Source organism: Phyllobates terribilis, unplaced genomic scaffold (assembly GCF_046119375.1).
Source record: "Phyllobates terribilis strain yellow unplaced genomic scaffold, ASM4611937v1 Scaffold_3__8_contigs__length_932513732, whole genome shotgun sequence".
NCBI classification, from domain to species: domain Eukaryota; kingdom Metazoa; phylum Chordata; class Amphibia; order Anura; family Dendrobatidae; genus Phyllobates; species Phyllobates terribilis.
Window position 1 is genome coordinate 756,711,434 of NW_027362763.1, and position 22,559 is coordinate 756,733,992.

At 38.6% G+C, this 22,559-nt stretch overlaps 1 protein-coding gene across 8 annotated transcripts in view; it reads left to right on the forward strand.

Moving 5' to 3' along the window:
• The window catches only part of KIF16B (kinesin family member 16B), a 454,357-nt gene that overhangs the window by 301,927 nt on the left and 129,871 nt on the right, over positions 1 to 22,559 (forward strand). For 6 of the 8 annotated variants that reach the window (XM_073672199.1, XM_073672197.1, XM_073672195.1 and 3 more), the window contains 6 exons: positions 1,583 to 1,615; positions 1,967 to 2,020; positions 12,132 to 13,469; positions 15,062 to 15,217; positions 15,619 to 15,727; positions 21,730 to 21,780. In XM_073672199.1, the coding sequence (XP_073528300.1) occupies positions 1,583 to 1,615; positions 1,967 to 2,020; positions 12,132 to 13,469; positions 15,062 to 15,217; positions 15,619 to 15,727; positions 21,730 to 21,780 (1,741 nt within the window). The remainder of the gene's footprint in view (positions 1 to 1,582; positions 1,616 to 1,966; positions 2,021 to 12,131; positions 13,470 to 15,061; positions 15,218 to 15,618; positions 15,728 to 21,729; positions 21,781 to 22,559) is intronic. The other 2 variants (XM_073672201.1, XM_073672194.1) reach the window with 1 other exon arrangement.

Sequence of the window (22,559 nt, forward strand, 5' to 3'; positions counted from 1 at the left end):
CATTTTTGCACAACATCATCTTTTGCAAAAATTTTGTAACATTTCCAGTTTTATGCCAGAATTCTCCCCACAACACACCTGTTGTGTTGTGAGTTTTGGTAGTTGATAAACCTGGCTCGAATGTGAAAGAGAAAATGTCCAGCTCATCCACATATGCTTTCAGGCAGTTTGGAGCAAGGAAGGAGTCTGTCTAGACCACACATGTCAAACTCTGGCCCGTGGGCCAGATCTGCCCTGCAGGGTGGTTATATTTGGTCTGCGACACCAGAACCTCCACCCCATTATTCTGCATGGAGGACTATGTGGCGCCCATTATTCTGTATGGAGGACTATGTGGCGCCCATTATTCTGTATGGAGGACTATGTGGGGCCCATTATTCTGTATGGAGGACTATGTGGGGCCCATTATTCTGCATGGAGGACTATGTGAGGCCCATTATACTGTATGGAGGACTATGTGGGGCCATTATACTGTATGGAGGACTATGTGGGGCCCATTATTCTGTATGGAGGACTATGTGGGGCCCATTATTCTGTATGGAGGACTATGTGGCGCCCATTATTCTGCATGGAGGACTATGTGGCGCCCATTATTCTGCATGGAGGACTATGTGGCGCCCATTATTCTGTATGGAGGACTATGTGGGGCCATTATACTGTATGGAGGACTATGTGGGGCACATTATTCTGTATGGAGGACTATGTGGCGCCCATTATTCTGTATGGAGGACTATGTGGCACTCATTATTCTGTATGGAGGACTATGTGGGGCCCATTATTCTGTATGGAGGACTATGTGGGGCCCATTATTCTGTATGGAGGACTATGTGGGGCCCATTATTCTGTATGGAGGACTATGTGGGGCCCATTATTCTGTATGGAGGACTATGTGGGACCCATTATTCTGTATGGAGGACTATGTGGGGCCCATTATACTGTATGGAGGACTGTGTGGGGTCATTATTCTATATGGAGGGCTATGTGGGGCCCATTATACTGTATGGAGGACTATGTGGGGCCCATTATACTGTATACTGGTTGGCCCGCGACTTTGTCCAAGTTTTTCATTTTGTCCCTCTGTGTGTTTGAGTTTGACATCCCTGATCTGGACACAGTAAATCCAAGGAAAAGGAGAGTTCCAGCTTCACAAACATGCAAATGTTTATTTATTTGTGGCTGAGTACAAAAAAGCCGGGCAAACAAGACTAAAATATCATGGTAGATAAGTCCTTAAAACATCATGTTTGATGTTGTTTTAAGTACTTATGATATTTTAATCTTGTTTGCACGGCTTTTTTTGTACTGAGCCACAAATAAACATTTGCATGTTTGTGAAGCTGGAGCTCTCCTTTCCCTTGGTTCTAATGTTCCCATATTGAAGCCTCCTTCAGCAGTGCCAATGTTATGTCTTTTGAAGTCGGTCTATATGTGAAATGCTTATTGAGGTCATTATTGGCCATGCGTGCATTACTTTTGGTCGGTAGATCTGAACACAGTTGGTTTTTTGCTTCTTATTTTCTTCTTTTTACTTTTAACCTTTTCACAATTGATCACTTTGCTTTCTCTCTACCTCCGGTGGCAGCTTTTTCCCTGTAAAAGGACCAATCTGTCTAAGGTAGAGAAATTCAATTTCTATATATTGATTGCCATGTCTGAATGTAGTGAACTTGCGAGGGCTGTGCTAATCATTTATCCGTCTTAGTTAACATTACCACTTAAATAGTTTCTCCCAAGAAATTCATTTACATTTAAACTTTCAACTAGATGTGGCCAGCCGCTGGAAACCTAATTAGTGGCTCTGGTCAAACCCATTTTTCATCTCTCGTGAAATAAAGAAAAAAAACTTTATAGTAAACCATCTTGTCTTAAAATTTCCATTAAATACATCTTCCATGGTCATCATTCATTGCTTTCTTTCCCTTTACTCGTCAGTTCCTTACGTATCTGTGTTCTCCTTTCCTACCAGACTCGAATTTGAAAGGCAACAAAGAGAAGAACTCGAGAAACTGGAAAATAAAAGGTATAATATAATATAAAGAAAACCTTGTGATTCTTGTCAATGTGTCATTTTATTTTTTTACTACTATTTTTTTATTTGGTTACATAGAACAGTCAGACATTGACAAAAGAAGAAAGCTTGTTTATGAACTCTGGGTCGAGGATAAGTGGCCGACAGTATGACGGCACAGAAGAATGGATTAAAGTACACTTGATTTATCAAAAATGATTATTTTAAGTCACCTTGAAGATTTTTTTTTTATGGGGATCAGATAAAATTAGACTGAAGAGTAAATTGTATAAATTAGAAAAAAAAATTGCCTACTTATTAAAGGGGAATTCCCATCTCCAAGTTCCTATCCCAACATGTAGTATGTGTAGTAGTAGTAATAATAATAATATTCGCAAATGCCTCCAATTAGAAATGTAATATAGTTGTTCTGATTCGCTATATCGATTACCCCATGTGCAGGGCATTGCAGTAGCGTAGGTACACATAGATATAACCACTGACTGTCACAATATGAGTGGTCGTAGCCATGGATACATAAGCTAGATCAGTGGCCTTCATGGTGTAAGCGACCTAGCTTATCAGAAAAACTATACTGCATTTCTAATTGGTGGTATTTGTTAATATTATTATTACACCTACTACATATTGGGATAGGATCTTGGAGATGGGAATGCCCCTTTAAAGTTCCCCTCGCTCCAGTGCTCGTTACCATTCTTTGCCTACAAAACTCACATGGGTACCCAATCACGGTGTTCAGTGGTTTAAGCATTAGAACGATGAGTCCAAAGACTGTTTGCTACCCTGGGGCCAATTTCTGGCCTCATGGGTCATGTGCTGTAGACTGCTGCCTGCATTAGTCTTGTATGTAGATGCCACCTAAACAAAGAACACGGGGAGCGGTGGTGGATTTATTACATAGGTAATGCAATTGTTTTTGGGTGAGTGTGGGGGAGAAGGGGCATAATTTCTGTTATTTGGGTGATTAGGGACATTTCCAAATGTACAGTGTCCATTTTAGGACATGATCAGATATCAAAATCAAACATCAGAATGATGTCAGTTTGAGGCTAAATACCGTGTCTGAGAACTGATTCTGATGAGCAACTTTTACAACTATAATAATAAAAAAAAAAAAAAAGTAACTGTTCGCTGATGGGACTTGAACACAAAGTTCTGTGTCCCAAAGCCAGTGTACTAACCACTAAGCTATAAACTCAGTTGTAAAAACTTGGGAGTTCTATTTGGTTATATGATTTTCAGTGCAAACTAGTCTATAACTCATTGGGACTTATGCGCAGACTGCCGGCAAGCCAAATTCAAATGATGTTTGATTTTGATGTGTGAGTCTGATGTGTGACTTTTTTCAAACATCAGAACCACTATCTGTTAGTATCACTTGGCTGGATAGCTCAATGGTAAGGCATCAGCCTCTGAAACTACAGTGCTAGAGTTCAAGTCCTGATTGGGATAAGAATTTTGACTTTTTTTTTTAATTATGCCTATTTAGCACATAAACTACAGGAATGTTTTACTTTTAATATCTGACACTCTGATTGTCATCCTGATGTGTTAAGAGTTTCAGACACACTGTCTATTTGCATGGTAAATTACATAGCCAAAGTAAATTGGGAGGCACTAATTTACTACATCTCTATTTCCAAGTGACTTTATATTTGCATAATTTCTTAAAGGGGTCTAATGATAAAATGTCTTTATTGTAAATTTTTATTTCCATCCACCCAAGTACTGGCTGCAAACTCCCAATTTACTTTGACTATGTAATTTACCATGCAAATAGACAGCGTGTCTGAAACTCTTAACACATCAGGATGACAATCAGAATGTCAGATATTAAAAGTAAAACACCCCTGTAGTTTGTGTGCTAAATAGGCATAATAAAAAAAAACATTCTTATTCCTATTGGGATTTAAACTCTGATACTGTAGTTTCAGAGGCTGACACCTTACCATTGCACTATCCAGTCAAGTGATAGCAACTAGCTGCTTTTCTTGTCTTATGAGATCAACCATGAAAATACTCAGGGTGACTAAAAGTCATTGTGATTCTGATGTTTGATGAAAGTCACACATCAGACTCACACATCAAAATCAAACATCATTTGAATTTGGCTTGCTTGCAGTCTGTGCATAAGTCCCAATGAGTTTTAGACAAGTTTGCACTGAAAATCATATAACCAAATAGAACTTTCAGGTTTTTACAACTGAGTTTTTAGGTCAGTGGTTAGTGCACTGGCTTTAGGACACAGAATTTTGGGTTCAAGTCCCATCAGCGAACAGTTACTTTTTTTTTTTATTATTATTATTATTACAGTTGTAAAAGTCACTCGTCAGAATCACTCGTCAGACAGGGTATTTAGCCTCAAACTGACATTATTCTGATGTTTGATTTTGATATCTGATCATGTCCTAAAATGGACACTGTACAAATGCTTTCTATCATTTGCTTATCCGATTACCTACACATCTTTATGTGTAGATTATTATTATTTATTGTTCTAGCGCCATTTATTCCTTGGCGCTTTACATGTGAAAAAGGGGTATACATACAAAAACAATTGCAGTAATCTTGAACAAAATGTAACGGCGACTGGTACAGGAGGAGCGAGGACCCTGCCCGTGAGGGCTCACAGTCTACAAGATGGATGTAAGATCCCAAAAAATAGCTTTTCCATGGCCACATGAAAAACTTGTTATGGAATCTCGGCTCCTTACATTGCTCAATTTGTAAAAGAAAATGTTTAGAAAATGTTTTTTCTCTCTGTAAGGGTTTATGCAGATGACCATATTTTTGGTCAGAGTGCGATCCGACAAAACATCAGATCGCAGTCTGACAAATGTTGTTCTATGTCTCTGTGCACATGTCCAATTTTTTTTTCCTTGGTGAGAGGAAAAAATCTCAGCATGCACGATTTGCATCCGATATTCGGATTGTATTCGGCAATGCCAGTCAGTGAGTCCGTGGAAAGAAAATCAGTGCGGTTTGATTTTCAGACTCACACAATGGAGAAGATGGGGAATTTTTTTTCCCATCTTCTCATCTGAGAAAATCGTACCACTCTCTGTCCACTCTCTGACCACCATAATCTGTGCAATTTTCTCTGAGAAAAAATTTGTTCATATGACCATAGCCTTACAAAAAATCTATAATGGAGAACCCCATAAAAGTCAATTACTGAAGTCCCTTAAGTTATTAATTATGACCCCTTCCCCATAGTTTATAAATAACTGGTATATTTCTATTAAATTTGAACTTAATTTTAAATTTTATTTCGCAAAGTTATTCTGCAGCCAATGGCTACTTTAATGTCACCTTTTCTTTTTAATGTTCCAAAATATTATTCATGAAATTTCCCTCACATTCTCGTGCGCCGTGTGGCCCTGAAAACCCAAAGCCATTTAGAAGAAAGACATGAAGAAATTGGTGCAGTTTGTCAATTTTCGAGATTAGGCCCTTAATCTGAATGCAGTTTCCAAGGCAAGACTTTATATCGCAAATCAAAAGATGGCTGTCTACTTTTTTAATAGAAAACATAAAGATATGTCAGTCAGAATTCACTTGCAAATCTCTGAATTTGTGCAAGTGCCTACACATCCATTACTTTAGAGTTTTACCAGCAAAGAAAATAGTTTAAAAGCATATCTCAGTATACATTTGAATAATTCATAGAAGATCGCCAGTTTTGGTTGAAAAATGTTCCTGCTTACACTGCAAATGCATTTGTCCTCAAACCATTTTGACTCTACAAGGATATACAAAAATATGCTTGTCAAATGTAGCATTTTACATCCGTTTTTTCTTGAAAACCTCAGCAATATTTGTCATTCTTAATCTGCATTCCAAAACGTGCACAAAAGAAGTGTGGACCCGCTTAGACATCTCAATCCTGCTGATTTACCCACTCCAGATCCTTAAAACTTTCTGGGACCATCCCATTCAAGTGAATAGAACTTGCAGGACTCCATGTGCGGTGTCTCAAAGTAATCCCAGTGAAGGTAATGGAACGAATTTGGACAAAAAAAACCTCCATCTGCTATGTATGAAAATTAACTTAGGGTACTTTACACTTACAAATTTCGCTCTGCTGATCTGCAGCAAATCCCCATCAAAATAAACATTTTTTTCATCAGAACTCCTTGAGGATTCTGATACGGATTTACTACAGATTTCATCTGCAAAGCATGAACCGATACTGAGTAGATTTAATATTGGTATTGTGGGTCACTTATTTGCACCATGTAGATGTACTTTAGTAATATCCCATCCGTTTTTGTGCTACTCTAATAGTTTTGAAACCCAGTCTGAAAATCTACATTTCTGTCCCGTGTGAACATTACTTAATGGGTTCTCTCTACCAGGGCTGTCAGCAAGAATTTCAGGGCCCCATAGTGGCAAAATTTTTGGGCCCCCTTGAGACTCCGCCCAGGCTCAACTCCAGCCCCAACTCCACCTCTCGAACCTTCGACAGTCTCACCTCCCACTCTTGGGAAAAACTCCATTTCTGGACCATGTCCTCACCAATCACACTTTAACAGTCCCCATCGAACACCATATCATACATAGCGGACGGACGCGCACAACTCATCACTTTCTGGCCCTCAGCTCCTGCATATAATGTGCCTCAAGGGCCCGTGGTGCGCAGGCTTCTAAGCAACAGAGGGCGGACCGGCAGCTTCTGACGTCACTGATTTCAGACTCGGCCAGCTCCCTCTGCTGCAGCCATACAATGTAAGTAGCTGCGGCTTCGAGGGACTGGGACCCCGGGGCTTAAGAAAGCAAAGTAATTATCCCAGGCCCCAGCGTGCCACACAGGCCATATATACACTGGCTCAACTGTCCTTCCTCAGGTCAGGCTGCGTTAATCACCCAATCCGCCCCCCCAACCTCTTTGCTTCTGCTCCCCGGGCCCCGTACACCAGTAATGGCAGTAATGCGCTGATGGAGGCTCTGCTCTCTACACCGCAAGGAAAACGTCAGCACAGAAAAAAGGTTTTACATTTTGCATCATATTGAGGTGACTAGTAGGTTGCTGTGTTAAGACTAAAGATCCTTGTTTTGTTTTTTTTGCAAACATGGGTGCCCCAACACTTCAAAAGTGACCAGTTGGACAGTGGTAACAACTTCATCCATGCCGAACACCAAGACTAAGTTCACACATTGCTAATTAGCGTGAATTTTCCAAACTAATTAATGTTCAGTAAATCGACCACATAATACAGTATCAGCTAAATAGATGAGATTTCCGGAAATCACGCTTACATATTTTTTGTCTGGAAATTGACTTGCGGTGCAGAATTGTTAATCTACAGCATGGACATTTTTGTGCAGGTTCTGCAAGGATATCACATTTTGCAATAGAAAGAGAGAGATCTGCACTAACAAAAACCACAATAAGCGCATATAGAACTCAAAATAAAAATAATAATAGTTGGTGCCATTTATGTAGTGAAGAGGAATGGGGAACAATTTTTAATCAAAGTAAGAGTTTAGGGAATAAAAGTGATTAAAGTATAAAGTTAGAGAGCTTAATGGTCAAAAGTAGAGCGATTAGAATAATTATGTATCCTGCTGGTAGGGAAAACAAGAAAGTGATCTAATAGATTAACATTTACCGTAATAACAAAAAAATCTGTTTATTGGATATAGTTCACTTGCATACCAAAATGATAACCAAAGATCTAATAGATACTATATCCGTATGTACAAAAATATCTCAATAGAAGAAAGTTGGGTCCCACCCCAGCTCTGACTTGTATGTCACCAGTAGGCTTTATCCAGAAGGTTATTAAAAATTTTGCAAGCCCTGATTTTTCTACTGCTTACAAGTAATAGGTCCTGTGTCCAGGCTACTATAAATACTTGTAACATAATGTTGATGTCCAACCAGCGATTCCTGTACTTGCATTTTAACTCCTTCCCGATATAAGATGTACTATTGCGTAATAAGTCAGGTCTTTGCACTGGGCTTGCATCTTTCCCGTCAGATAATGGTTGCGTTACATAGACATCTTCTGCCTCTAACAGCAGCAACTGGAGACTGAATCTTCAGAGCGCAGGCTAGTAGGTGCGCCATTCCATGCTCCCATCGCTGCCCCCTCGGCATGATTGCAGGGTGGCAATGGATTTCCTATGGCAGCAAATGGTCAGCTGAAGGCCAGCTGTCATAATAGTGCTCCCATAATGTGGCTGGTATTCATAGGAAGCCATGATGTTTACTAGATACGTCAATGCTGTGGTATTGCAGTATGTAGCATAGGCAATCGGACAGTCACAAGGGGACTGAAAAAGTAATTATTTTCCTTTTGCCCCATTAAATATAAAGAATTAAATGCACATATTTGGTATTGCCATGTTCTACATTTTAAAAGTCTATGGACAGACCAAAAGGACAGAGAGAAGATGCTTGGTGTCTTTTGTAGCATTTTAAAGCGCCACTCCAGCGTTTTTTTTTATTGCAGTGCTGGAATGCTGCTTCAAATGCAAGTTCCCCACCCCTGCTCTCATACTTACTTGCCGCCATCTTCACTTTCTATTGGCGCCGGTCTCCAGCAGTTTGTGGCCTGCCGGATCACTCCAGTGTTTTCTGGAGCAAGTCGGCGATCACAACTCGGTACATGTCTATGAGAGTCTCTTTCTGGCTCTTACAGACTTGTATTGAGAGCTTGTGACATAATTTCTACCATAATTGACTACCATCCAGTGAGAAGCTGCTGTCTCAAGATGACGCCGCAGGGCCGGAGTGGCATCGAAAAAAAGTGAAGACTGTACATGAGTATAAGAATATGGCCAGGGATCTTGCATTAGAAGCACCAATCCAGCACTGAAAAAATAAAAAACACGCTGGAGTGGTGCTTCAAAAATAACTGGCAAAAAAAAATGCCAGTGGTACTTGAAGCTGGTTCAACTTCAAAAGATAAATAAATACAAATTTGGTAGCTTCTCCCAATTTTAAAAGACATAATTTTGTACATATGCCCTCAGTTTGGTAATTCTGTAGTCTTGCTGAGCTGAAGAATCATGTTCACAAATCATTTTTACCAGGAAATGAATACCGTAAAAATAGAACCCAAAATAAAATTGTGGGATTGCATTTTTTTTTATTTTTTTGCAATTTCACTGCACTTGGATTTTTTCATTTGCTTTCCAGTGTATTGAATGGTAAAATGAATGATGCCATTCAAACTACAACTCGTCCTTTAAAATATAACCCCTCATACGTTTGTCGATGGAAAAAAATGAAAAAGCTTTGGCTTTTAAAAGAAAGGGAGAAGAAAACAAAAGCGCTAAAACAAAAAATCGACCTGTCCAGGAAGCTGTTAAAGGGGATTTATCTCAATTGGGGGGGTCTACATAATATTTAATTGAACCAACTACACCGTGAACTACATTTGAGTAAATTTAGTTTACTCAATAATTTTGAGATGTTTTAAAGGGGTTGCCCACTACTAGGACAATCCCTTCTTAAACTAAATGTTCGGCCCCGATAAAAAATAAAATAAAAAATAAAGCCTATTTTCCCCTCCTATGCCGCTCCAGCCCAGCGGTGTCTGCACTCGCAGTCCCAGGGCTGTGATGCGGGGGAATGACACGTGATGCCCGGCGCCCAATCAGCATCACTGTCCCCGCCTTCTGACAAACTGAGCATGAAGAGGAAGTCCAGTATCTGCTGAAGTCCTGACTTCCTCTGAATGTTCAGTTTGTACGAAGGTGGGGAATGGAGCCAGCACTGGAGGAGAGTATAGGTTTTTATTTTTTTTTCTTCGAGGTCGAACATTTAGTTTAATAATGGGATGTCTTAGTAGTGAACAATCCCTTTAAAGTAAACATTTTTTTTCCCTTTAACATTTTTAACTGATAATTGATATAGGAAACTTGTTTTTTCTGTTCAATAAAAATGACATACATTTTGTGAAAGCCATGACCCTTTTATATCTAAAAAAAAAAAAAAAAAACTTCTGGTACAGTATCCTTTTCAGGAAAGAACCATGTCAGAATCAGACAGTTGTATTCATCAGTTATTGCCAGTGGCACTTGAGTTATAAGAGAGGCCTGAGAACTGACAATAAGAAATGAGAAGGTATACCTGGCTATTGATTACTGACAATGGGATCTGACGAGTGATTGTACAGTAGACTTTCTTGGTCTGCTTTTACTTCTTTTTGACCCTTTAACAGTGAAGAATCCTGTTCAATTGTTAAAAGCACATAATTGCTTTTGCCGGTCTTTTTATGAAAGTTTCAAAAGTTTGCTCTCCCTACAATCTACTTTTGACCATAAATGTATAGTAAGGTATTCTATGCATATATAGGTGTGTGTGTGTGTGTGTATATAATATATATATATATATATATATATATATATACATACATACACACACATATATATATATATATATATATATAAAATAATGTACAGACCAAAAGTTTGGACACACGTTCTCATTTAAAGATTTTTCTGTATTTTCATGACTATGAAAATTGTACATTCACACTGAAGGCATCAAAACTATGAATTAACACACGTGGAATTATATACTTAACAAAAATGTGTGAAACAACTGAAAATATGTCTTATATTCTAGGTTCTTCAAAGTAGCCACCTTTTGCTTTGATGACTGCTTTGCACACTCTTGGCATTCTCTTGATGAGCTTCAAGATGTAGTCACCGGAAATGGTCTTCCAACAATCTTGAAGGAGTTCCCAGAGATGCCTAGCACTGGTTGGCCCTTTTGCCTTCACTTTGCGGTCCAGCTCACCCCAAACCATCTCGATTGGGTTCAGGTCTGGTGACTGTGGAGGTCAGGTCATCTGGCGTAGCACCCCATCTCTTTCCTTCTTGGTCAAATAGCCCTTACACAGCCTGGAGGTGTGTTAGGGGTCATTGTCCTGTTGAAAAATAAATGATGGTCCAACTAAACGCAAACCAGATGGAATAGCATGCCGCTGCAAGATGCTGTGATAGCCATGCTGGTTCAGTATGCCTTCAATTTTGAATAACTCCCCAACAGTGTCACCAGCAAAGCACCCCCACACCATCACACCTCCTCCTCCATGCTTCACGGTGGGAACCAGGCATGTAGAGTCCATCCTTTCACCTTTTCTGCCTCGCACAAAGACACGGTGGTTGGAACTAAAGATCTCAAGTTTGGACTCATCAGACCAAAGCACAGATTTCCACTGGTCTAATGTCCATTCCTTGTGTTCTTTAGCCCAAACAAGTCTCTTCTGTTTGTTTCCTGTCCTTAACAATGGTTTCCTAGCAGCTATTTTACCATGAAGGCCTGCTACACAAAGTCTCCTCTTAACAGTTGTTGTAGCGATGTGTCTGCTGCTAGAACTCTGTGTGGCATTGACCTGGTCTCTAATCTGAGCTGCTGTTAACCTGCAATTTCTGAGGCTGGTAACTCGGATAAACTTATCCTCAGAAGTAGAGGTGACGCTTGGTCTTCCTTTCCTGGGGCGGTCCTCATGTGAGCCAGTTTCTTTGCAGCGCTTGATGGTTTTTGCAACTGCACTTGGGGACACTTTCAAAGTTTGCCAAATTTTTCAGACTGACTGACCTTCATTTCTTAAAGTAATGATGGCCACTAGTTTTTCTTTCCTTAGCTGCTTTTTTCTTGCCATAATACAAATTCTAACAGTCTATTCAGTGGGACTATCAGCTGTGTATCCACCAGACTTCTGCACAACACAACTGATGGTCCCAACCCCATTTATAAGGCAAGAAATCCCACTTATTAAACCTGACAGGGCACAAATGTGAAGTGAAGACCATTTCCGGTGACTACCTCTTGAAGCTCATCAAGAGAATGCCAAGAGTGTGCAAAGCAGTCATCAAAGCGAAAGGTGGCTACTTTGAAGAACCTAGAATATAAGACATATTTTCAGTTGTTTCACACTTTTTTGTTAAGTATATAATTCCACATGTGTTAATTCATAGTTTTGATGCCTTCAATGTGAATGTACAATTTTCATAGTCATGAAAATACAGAAAAATCTTTAAATGAGAAGGTACGTCCAAACTTTTGGTCTGTACTGTATATATAATGTGTACATAGTGTATATAATATTGATCTTAATTAAATATATGCATATTCTTTCAGGAAAATGATAAAAGAAATGGAAGACAAACAGAGAACCGAAAAAGCTGAACTGGAAAAAATGCAGCAAGAAGTTGAATCTCAACGCAAAGAAACTCAATTTGTCCAATTACAAATCCGTAAGCAGGAGGAGAGTCTAAAGAGAAGAAGTATGGACATTGAAACCAGACTAAAAGATCTTTTGGCTGAAAAGAAGAATTTCGAAGAAGAGAGACTGAAGGAGCAGCATGAAATAAAACTCCAAAAGAAGAAGCAAGAAGAAGAATCTTTTGCAAAGGTCCAAGAAGAACTTCAGAGACTGCAGGAACTTCATAGTACAGAGAAAGCGGAGAAAACTGAGATTTTCAAAGAACTAGAAAAACTAAAAAAGGAGAAAGATGAGCAATATATGAAACTAGAAGTAGAGAAGAAAAGGCTGGAAGAGCAAGAGAAGGAACAACTGAAGCTTGTGTTCCGTCTTGAGGAGCAACTTCGAGAAAAGCAAGAAATGATCCAACTTCTCAAAAGAGGAGATTTCCTGAGGCTTGAAGAAGAAATTGGAGTTCTTGAAGACGTTAGGGAGGATCTTTTACGGGCTAAGGAAGCTAGGTCTGAAGGAGAAGAAGATCCAGATGAGGTAGAAAAAGCAACAAAGAGGTACACTACATTTAAGAGGACGCAGCTAGAGAAATTGTCCAGTTTAGTTGATGATTTAAACCAACAGAAGGAAAGCTTAGAAAATGAAATAATCGCAGATCGGGATACTCTTGGAAGATTAAATCTTTTGAATGTGGATCTCAATAGAGAAGATGACGGTTCTTTGACTTCAACTCCTGTGAGTGAAGAGTGGGATATGGTCAAGCAAACCGAACACAGGGTACAATGCAAAGAAAGACAACTACAGTACATAAAGGACAACCATTTGCCAGCATTGATGGAGGAAAAGCAGAGGGCATCTGAGATTCTGGACAGTGGCTTGCTTGGATTAGATAAAACTCTATATCAGATTGAGAAAGAAATTGAGGAAAAGGCTGATCAGCTTGAACAATTCAGAGCCAGCAGTGACCAGCTACAACAGCTCCAAGAAACTTTCGAGTTTACTGCTAATATCGCTCGTCAGGAAGAGAAAGTTAGAAAAAAGGAAAAAGAAATCCTTGAGTCTAGGGAGAAGCAGCAGAGGGAGTCCTTGGAGCAAGCAGTTGCTAAATTGGAGCGCAGGCATTCAGCACTCCAAAGACACTCTACAATAGAAAGAGAAGAGCAGAAGCGGAAACTGGCTGCAATGAACAGCAGCCAGGAACACACTGGTCTGCAGGCAAGTCTAGAAGCTGAGCAAAAAGCTTTCGAACAAGACCAGGAGCGGTAAGTTAATTCATGAAATGGAGATATTGCTTACAAAACTTTCACAAAAGTTTCTAATTACATTTTATAGTATGTATCACCACTTGATCATATGTCAGTCATAAGATCGAGACTATATTGTTCAACAAGTAAAATTTGCAATAGTTTTTTCATCTTCTGCATATAATTTATATCTGAAAGTGTGTCTATCAAAGAATACATTATTATAGTTATCCCTTCTTTTCTTTTGTATACACACAAATTGAGGACTGGATTTCAAATTTACCACAAAAAATCAAAGTAAAATACTCATTCTGTGATTCAGTAGCACTTAGGGCTCCAACGTGCTGTTTGCATGTCCGCACATGACTTGATTAGATGGAGGATGGTGACTTTCTCCCAGACCTGGATTAGGACATCATTGAGCTCCTGTACAGTCTGTGGAGCTGCTTGGTGTTGTCTGGGTCATTATGTATCAGTACTTCAAAGATTTTAAATTAGATTGAGGGAAGGTGAGGTCCAGTCAATGGCATTGGCTACTTCGACATTCAGGAACTTCCTGCACACTCTGATACACGTGAGGCTGGGTATTGTCCTTCACCAGGAGTAGCCTAATGCACCAGTGTATTGCCTTTTCAGGTTTGCATCCTGGTACTTAGCCTACAGTACTCTACTGTTATCACATGGGGGATTGTGCAACCCTCCAAGGATATGCCTTCCCAGATCATCACTGACCCACCACCAAAATCGGTCATGACACAGTACGGTGTCCGGCTGGGAACAAAGGTTCGACTACTGAACTTTGAGCATTTACGAAATCTGTTTGACAGTTTAATCAGAAGCTTGCACACCAGTAGTCCACTGGAGGTCATTTTATACAGCTCTCACTATGCTGCTCCATTACTCCTCACATAGAGGAGCAGAAAGTGGGTAGATTCTCCCTGTGTAAATGATCATTTCCTGGAATATCTGCTCCATGCTTTTGAGACTCTTTATTGAGACACAAGCAAACCTTCTTGTGGAGGCTCGTATGGAGGAGCAGCACTAAGTGAGTAACCTTGAATGGTCTCATGCTACCAGTAGCGACAGTGACACTAGCAAAACTAGACAAGAATGCGTCAGGAAGGATAAGGAATCAAGCTCTTCCTTTATTAGCGGTTGTCTTGCTGTTGCCTCTCAGGTGTTCTTGATGTCCCTTCTCATTTACACCAAAGCAAGTGACATTGATTTACAATCTCTTATGGTCCATAACTGTTCAGATTGATATCCCTGAAGCTAAAGTAACTTACAATGTTACATACTATGATGTGCAAGTGTTCCCTTCATTTTTTGGAGCAGTGTATAGGGCTATATCTTGATATGACTTGAGGTCAGGTACTTGGAAATCGAATCACTTCCATCAATAACAATATATTAGGAATTAGCTATTTAAAGTACCTGTGAATGAGACATTTTTGGCTTTAATTTTCTGCCATAGTTTATTACAATATATATTTTCATACTTTTGAATATTGTTTTTGTTGATTTTAAGATCTTTGATTTTTTTTTACTTTACTTTTAAAGCTGTCATGGTTTTGCTTCTTTTGTCATTATGATTTATGGATCCCATGCAGATTATCTCAGGAATTCCAGCAGTTGAAACAGAAGATAGTGACTGATCCACTTTCAAAAACTCTGTCAGGAGCCCTTGAAGAAAAGCCGTCCATCGCCAACTCGCCAGCCAGCCCAGTGAAATCTCCGACGCATATGCTTCAATTGACTGATGACAGGTATATAATCACATTGAAATCCTCTTCTAAATAAGCCTGGCAAAACATGGCCACGGCGGCTATAATAACCACATATTGTGCCTGAATGCTTTTATCGTTTTAGGCAAGAGTATTGTTATTCCAGGTTGTACATGAAAATAAAATAATATTGTGCTAAAAAATTGAATTTTCTCAGCTTTTAAAGTATTTTATGTGATTATATCTAAATTGCCTGGTGTCAGTACTGTAAGTGGATATTGCTGACAAATAACCCTTTTTGATTACGTTTGCTTGTTTTAAACACTTTATAAGAGTGGAAATTGCTAGTCTTAAGTGTAGAAGAAAGCTTGTTTCGCCCTTCTAGCCCTAGAAGCAGAATTTACTTTCACGACTGCCTGATTAATGTATTTATGGTTACCCAGAATACATGCGTATATTGAAGAGGAAGTACAGAGACGGCTGCAAAATATTAATTTGCCAAGCGACGACCTCAGCAGCCTGAGTGTATCCTACTCTCCTGAAAGTGGAAAGGTGGGTAACGTGAAATCAGTAGATTGCCTTACTTGTAACATCTAGCAAATTTTGGGAAACACAAAATCCTCTTACCGAGTAGTCTGTGCTTGTTTTTATTTCTTTCAGGTTGAAGTTTTTATTGGTACCATTTTTGGTACATAAAACTATTTATTCATGTCTTATTAAATTTTTTTGGAGACTGGATGAACAAAAAACTTTTTTCATTTATTTATGGCATTGTTGATATTTAATTTATCTTCTATGATGGGTCATTAGGTTGTAGTAATGCCAGTTATATGTTCTTTTTTCTATGTTTTTTTATATGTAATAAAGCATTTTAACCACTTCGCGCCAGAGCCTGTTTTTGCCTTCGTGACCGGGCCAATTTTTTCAATTCTGACCACTGTCACTTTATGAAGTAATTACTCTGGAACGCTTCAACGGATCCCCCTGATTCTGAGACTGTTTTTTCGTGACATATTGTACTTCATGATTGTGGTAAAATTTCTTTGATATCACTTGCGTTTATTTGTGAAAAAATCGGAAATTTGGCTAAAAGTTTGAAAATTTTGCAATTTTCAAACTTAGAATTTTCATGCCCTTATATCAGAGAGATATGTCACACAAAATAGTTAATAAATAACATTTCCCACATGTCTACTTTACATCAGCACAATTTTGGAACCAAAATTTTTTTTTGTTAGGAAGCTATAAGGGTTAAAAGTTGACCAGCGATTTCTCATTTTTCCAACAAAATTTACAAAAACATTTTTTTAGGGACCCCATCTTATTTGAAGTGACTTTGCGGGGCCTTTATGACAGAAAATATCCAAAAGTGACACCATTCTAAAAACTGCACCCCTCAAGGTGCTCAAAACCACATTCAAGAAGTTTATTAACCCTTCAGGTGTTTCACGGGTATTTTTGGAATGTGGAAGAAAACAATGAACATTTAACTTTTTTTCACAAAAATGTTACTTTAGACCCAATTTTTTATTTTCACAAGGGTAACAGGAAAAAATGGAATGCACAATTTATAGTGCAATTTCTCATGTGCGCGCTGATACCCCATATGTGAGGGAAAACCACTGTTTGGGCGCACTGCAGGGTTCGGAAGGGAAGGAGCGCCATTAGACTTTTTGAATGTAAAATTTGTTTGAATAATTAGCAGACGCCATGTTGCGTTTGGAGAGCCCCTGATGTGCCTAAACAGTGGAAACCCCCCACAAGTGACACCATTTTGGAAACTAGACCCATTAGGGAACTTATCTAGATGTGTGGTGAGCACCTTGCACCCCCAGGTGCTTCACAGAAGTTTATAATATTGAGCTGTAAAAATTTAATTTTCACATTTTTCCCACAAAAAATGTTTTTCACTCCCTAATTTTGCATTGTCATAAGGGTAATAGGAAAAATTGCACCATGAAATTTGTTGTGCAATTTCTCCTGAGTACGCCGATACCCCATATGTGGGAGAAAACCACTGCTTTGGTGTACGGCAGGGTTAGGAAGAGAAAGGAGCGCTATGTTGGCTGGGATAGGTTGCAGACACCACGTCACATTTGAAGAGTTGCTGACATGCTGAAACAGCAGAAACCCCCACAAGTGACCGCATTTTGTAAACTACACCTCTCAAGGAATTCATCTAGGGAAGTAGTGAGTATTTTTTAATTTATACCATTGGGCAGTAAAAAAAACATAATTATATTTTTACCACAAAAAAATGTTTTACTCTCAGATTTTACATTTTCACACAGGGCAATGGGTAAAAATGGTGCCGAAATGTGTCACACAATTTCTTCTAAAAGTGGCAATACCCCATATGTGGCTGTATCGTACCGCTCAGCCATACGGCGAGATCTGGGGGGGACGGAGTGCTATTTGACAATTGGAGAACAAATTATTGTAGAATAGGCATTTGGATTTGGGAGCACAACATTTTCTGAATTTCTTTTGGGGGGCAAGGGCCATTTCGCTTTTCCAGAGCCTTTCTGCTACCAGTAACTTGGAATATTTTTAACAGATGACGGACCTGAGTGGGGACTAGCTTTTTTTTAGGACTGAGTTGAAGCTTTCATTGGGAACATTTTATTTAACATTTATCCGGCGCTCTAGGCTGAGCACTTACATCGGGGTTTCCATCTAAATTTCCAAGTGATGTAATTCAGATGAAACCCCTGCGGGATCCATTCACTGTAATGAGGCAGCAGAGTTACTCTGGACTCCGTCTGGCCTCTGTTTAGCGGTGTCCTTTTTTTCAGAAGTGCACAAAACTGTGGCCAACCGCACTTTTATGCACGCCTAAAAAAACTGACACTGTGGGATCACAGGCCAGATGGCATCCACAGTGGCCTATATCTGCCTCATTACAGGGAATCTTCCGTCATGGGTTCCGTCTGAATCACTTATTTCAGAGATTTATACGGAAACTCTGGTGTAAGTGCTCAGCGCAGAGCGCAGGATAAATGTGAGCAGAGCCTTACTGCGATCTTTGGGAGACATAATAAATCAGTAGCAGGTGAAGAATTGGTTTTATTTATTTTTTACGTCGTTCCTCGTGCGGTATAAGTGATGAGATTACTTTATTCTTCGGGTCGGTGCGATTACAGAGATACCAGATTTATATCGGGTTTCTATGATTGACAGCTGTCACACACTAAGACGCTTTTTTTTTTGCAAAATCTAGTTTTTGCATCGCCATATTTTGAGAGCTATAATTTTTCCATCTTTCGGCCGACAGAGTTATGTGACGGCTTGTTTTTTGCGGGACGAGTTGACATTTTTATTGGTACCATTTATGGCTACGTGACATTTTTTGATCGCTTTCTATTCCGTTTTTGGGGAGGTAAAATTAACTAAAACAATTCAGGAATTGTTTTTTGAGGTTTTTTTTTATGCCGTTCTGCGTGTGGTAAAAGTGATAAGGCAGCGTTATTCTTCGGGTCAGTACGTTTACAGCGATACTACACTTACTGTATATTTTTTTTATGTTTTGGCTCTTTTACACAATAAAACAATTTTATAGAAAAAATATTTTTTTGCATCGCTTTATTCTGAGCGCTATAACTTTTTTATTTTTCGGCTGATGGAGCTGTATGGGGCTTTTTTTTTTGCGTAACAAGATGACGTTTTCAGCGGTACCATTTTTATTTCCATTTTGCTTTTTGATCGCATTTTTTTCCACTTTTTGTTTTGCGATATGATGAAAAAGCATAGTTTTTTGCTCCGTTTTTTATTTATTTTTATTACGGTGTGCACAGAAGGAGTTAATTAGTGTGACAGTTTTATAGATCGGGTTGTTTCGGACGCGGCGATACCAAATATGTGTACTTTTTTTGCATAAATATATTGATTTATTGGTTTAATATTTTATTTATTTATTTTTATTTATTTTGTGATTTTTTTTTTTTAACAGTTTGAAAACATTTTTTTGACTTTTTTTTTACATTTTTACTTAGTCCCTGTATGGGACATAAAATTTTATTTTTCTAATCACTGATATCATGCAATGTAATAGACATGTATTACATTACATGACATCTTTGCGGACTGTTTCACAGTCAGTGTCTCCTGCCAGGCTTCAGCTGCAGGCTGAGCCTAGCAGGACACCATATATGGCAGATCTGGAGGCGGTCATGTGACCTCCAGCTGCTATAACAACGGAAGGTCCTGGAAGATATCAGGGGGCCGTCGGAGAGGTAAGTTGACGACCCCCTCTCACTATCTTCTATATGCCGCGATCTCTATAGATCGCGGCATATAGAAGATAGCAAAGGATTAACATCATTGGGACCTGATCCAATCAGGTCCCGATGATGTCCCCTATCAGAGCTATTGCTCTGCACCTTAACCGCAGCACTTGCAGGACCCTGGGGGTCCTGAGCGCTGCGGGTCCAACCACCGTTTTTAAACGTTGGCGCTGCACAGAGCCCAGGCAGCGCCGACGTTTATGTACAGAGGGCGGTCCTGAACCGGTTAAATAGGAAAAGTTTTTTTTCTATTTTTTTTTTTTAGATCTTTAAAATTTTATATTCAGTTTCTTTTTTTCGTCAATGTTAGAAAGTCAGTAGGGGAGTTAACCATGCCGTTCTGTTTTTGTACAACCCCCTTTAACTGGTGATCAGTTTTTCAAGAGAACGCTAAACTCTTAATGACCAGGCCTATTGGGGTGTGGGGAGCAGTGAATATTCATTTTCTTTAGCAGTGGGCACAGTGTAGGATGCAGCAGCTGGCTACTGCCTCCTGTGCCCCGCTCTTCCACCGCTGTAGAGATATATATATATATATATATATATATATATATATATATATAATATAATATAATATAATATAATATAATATAATATAATATAATATATTTTTATTTTTATTTTTTTTATATTTTGGAGGAAAAAAGTCTTATAGTCCAAAAAATACAGTATATATGGATATAGATATACATGTAAAAGAACATTCATTTTATATACTTTGTTTTCAAATGCAACTATAGAAAAAAAATCATATTTTTTTTCTATTTATTCAAATATCCAGTTGAATGAATTATCCAGGTTATTGTGGTAATGTGTTTTTTGCTGTATGTACAGAGCGAGAGATAGAAGACCTGCCAATGTTTTTATTCAGTGCATAGTGCTCATTCAGCTGCGATATATGTAGCAAGCACTAAAGACAGAAGCAGATATAAACTACTTCTGTCTTTTGCCCATGGGCCCTGACTGTATCTGTCGACCGGTGACCAGACTTGCTTGTTCTAGATTACAGGAGCTTTATTCCCACGCTGTAAACTTACAAGAGCATCATAAATTTGTTGTGCTTGGTTGTAAACATTATCACATTAAAGATTGGTTCTCTCATCACAGACATTTATGGCATATACAAAGGATATGACACAAATATCCGAGGGATGCAGGTCCCACCGCATCGCCTTGCACTTATGCAGAGAACAAATTGTCCCCATTGTACGGCCTCTGTCAATGGAGAGTAGACAATACAAAATAACCAAGTTTACACCCATTTTCAACCACTGTCCCATTATGTCATAAGAGCATATGACCCCTATAACGTGTTTCAGTAATAAAACCACTTTGAAAGTAGAAGAAATATATATGAATATTGTTTTGAGCTGCGTGGCTACTATTTTTTCTATAATTAATAACATTTTATGTAGCTGTGTCTGAAAAATGTATTGTGTGACCCTTCACTAAAGACATAGGCAATTTAAAATCCTGTTGTTTTCTCCAAAAAATCTTTGCACGCATGTAATTAAATTTGCACTACAAAACTATTCCTCTGCATGCAACACGGTGGCACCCAGTGAGCTATGGTGTAAACAGCATTTACTATTCTCTTTTGTTACAGTCTGTGTGGGTATAATTTAGCAGTAGAAATCTGTCAAAAGCTCTTGGAACTTTGAAATCCTTTCCGGACATTGCCAATAGGCAGGCAAGAGCTGGAGTGAGATTTACGTGAAGGGATTGTATTTTCTTGGCTTAATTGCTCTTAAATTCAGTTACATTTTACCGCTTGAGAGTTCAAGTTTGACCTGTATCTTCTTATTTTTTAAGTAATCTTATGTAAGAATATAACTCGTGTCTATGTAAATTAATTAATTTCTATAAAACTATAATAAAAATAAAGTAAAATAAAGCAGTTCCCTTACAGTATAATAATGTTAGAGTACTGTTAACAAGGACACTTACAAGATACATAAAATATTAAATAAGATTTTCAGCTAGTACGAACAACATTTGGGGTTGCATATAGTGATTGAAATTCAGCTGAAAAGGACACTTGGGAGGAATATTCTGAGCCGCTCTCAGCCAATCAAATAAGTGTTCTCAGCTATAAGGCTCCATCCATAATGTATTTTTCAGTTGAATGATGCACACTATATACAGGCCTCTTCCATGGTTCTAGAACAGTGGTAATATTTAGCACAATAAAATATATATATTATATATTCTTACATTTGTTCGGTCTTACATTTCCATGTGTTTATTCTCATTTGTATTTACTGCACTTAGGGGAACGACAGTTTTCTGAACGGAATAAACCAAAGAAAAATGAAGTATGAGGTATGTAGCCATTTGCTTTACTTTGCTTTCTCATCTGATTTGCATGCCCTAATGATTAGTGGTAATGGTAATACAGTAGTTGATTTATAAGTTGCCATCCTTTATTTGTAACAGTTTTTGTTTTAAAATGACTGGTAGGGATTTGATAAGCAAATAAGGAATTTGGCACTCAAAATTGCAGGTAGTGAAATAATATCTTATTGGCAATCTGTAGTATAGTTGTTAACGTTTCGGTCCTAAATCGGACCTTCATTAGAACTGATTGCTGTTTTCTTGTGATCCGCAAAGTGTAGCGCTATTGGCAATTCGACACGCAATAGCGACACATGTCACATTGCCAATTGCACTTTGCTTGCTGTATGCTCTATTCTTGTGATCTGCAATCAGTTCTGATGAAGGTCCGGTTTAGGACCAAAACATTACCAACTATACAGATTGCCAATAAAATATTGTTTCATTCACTGCAATTTTGAGTGCGAAGTTCCTTATTTGCTTATCTACGGGATGGAACCCCACTTGGGTACCTCATCTACATACCAGGAGTGCCGTAAACTTTCTTAGTACATTAGGTGGGATTTGAAGCTCAGTTTAATACCTGCTTCCTTTACGAATATATTTTTTAGTAGAAGATGCCATGACGCAAAAAAAAAAATGTGTAGCTAGAGGGGATCTAGATTTTCTCATTTATATGTTCGGAAGGTTTCATTACAACATGGATACAAATACTAATTTTTGTTCAGGGACATGGCAAAGCTAATGGCTTAAGGATTTGTTGTCAT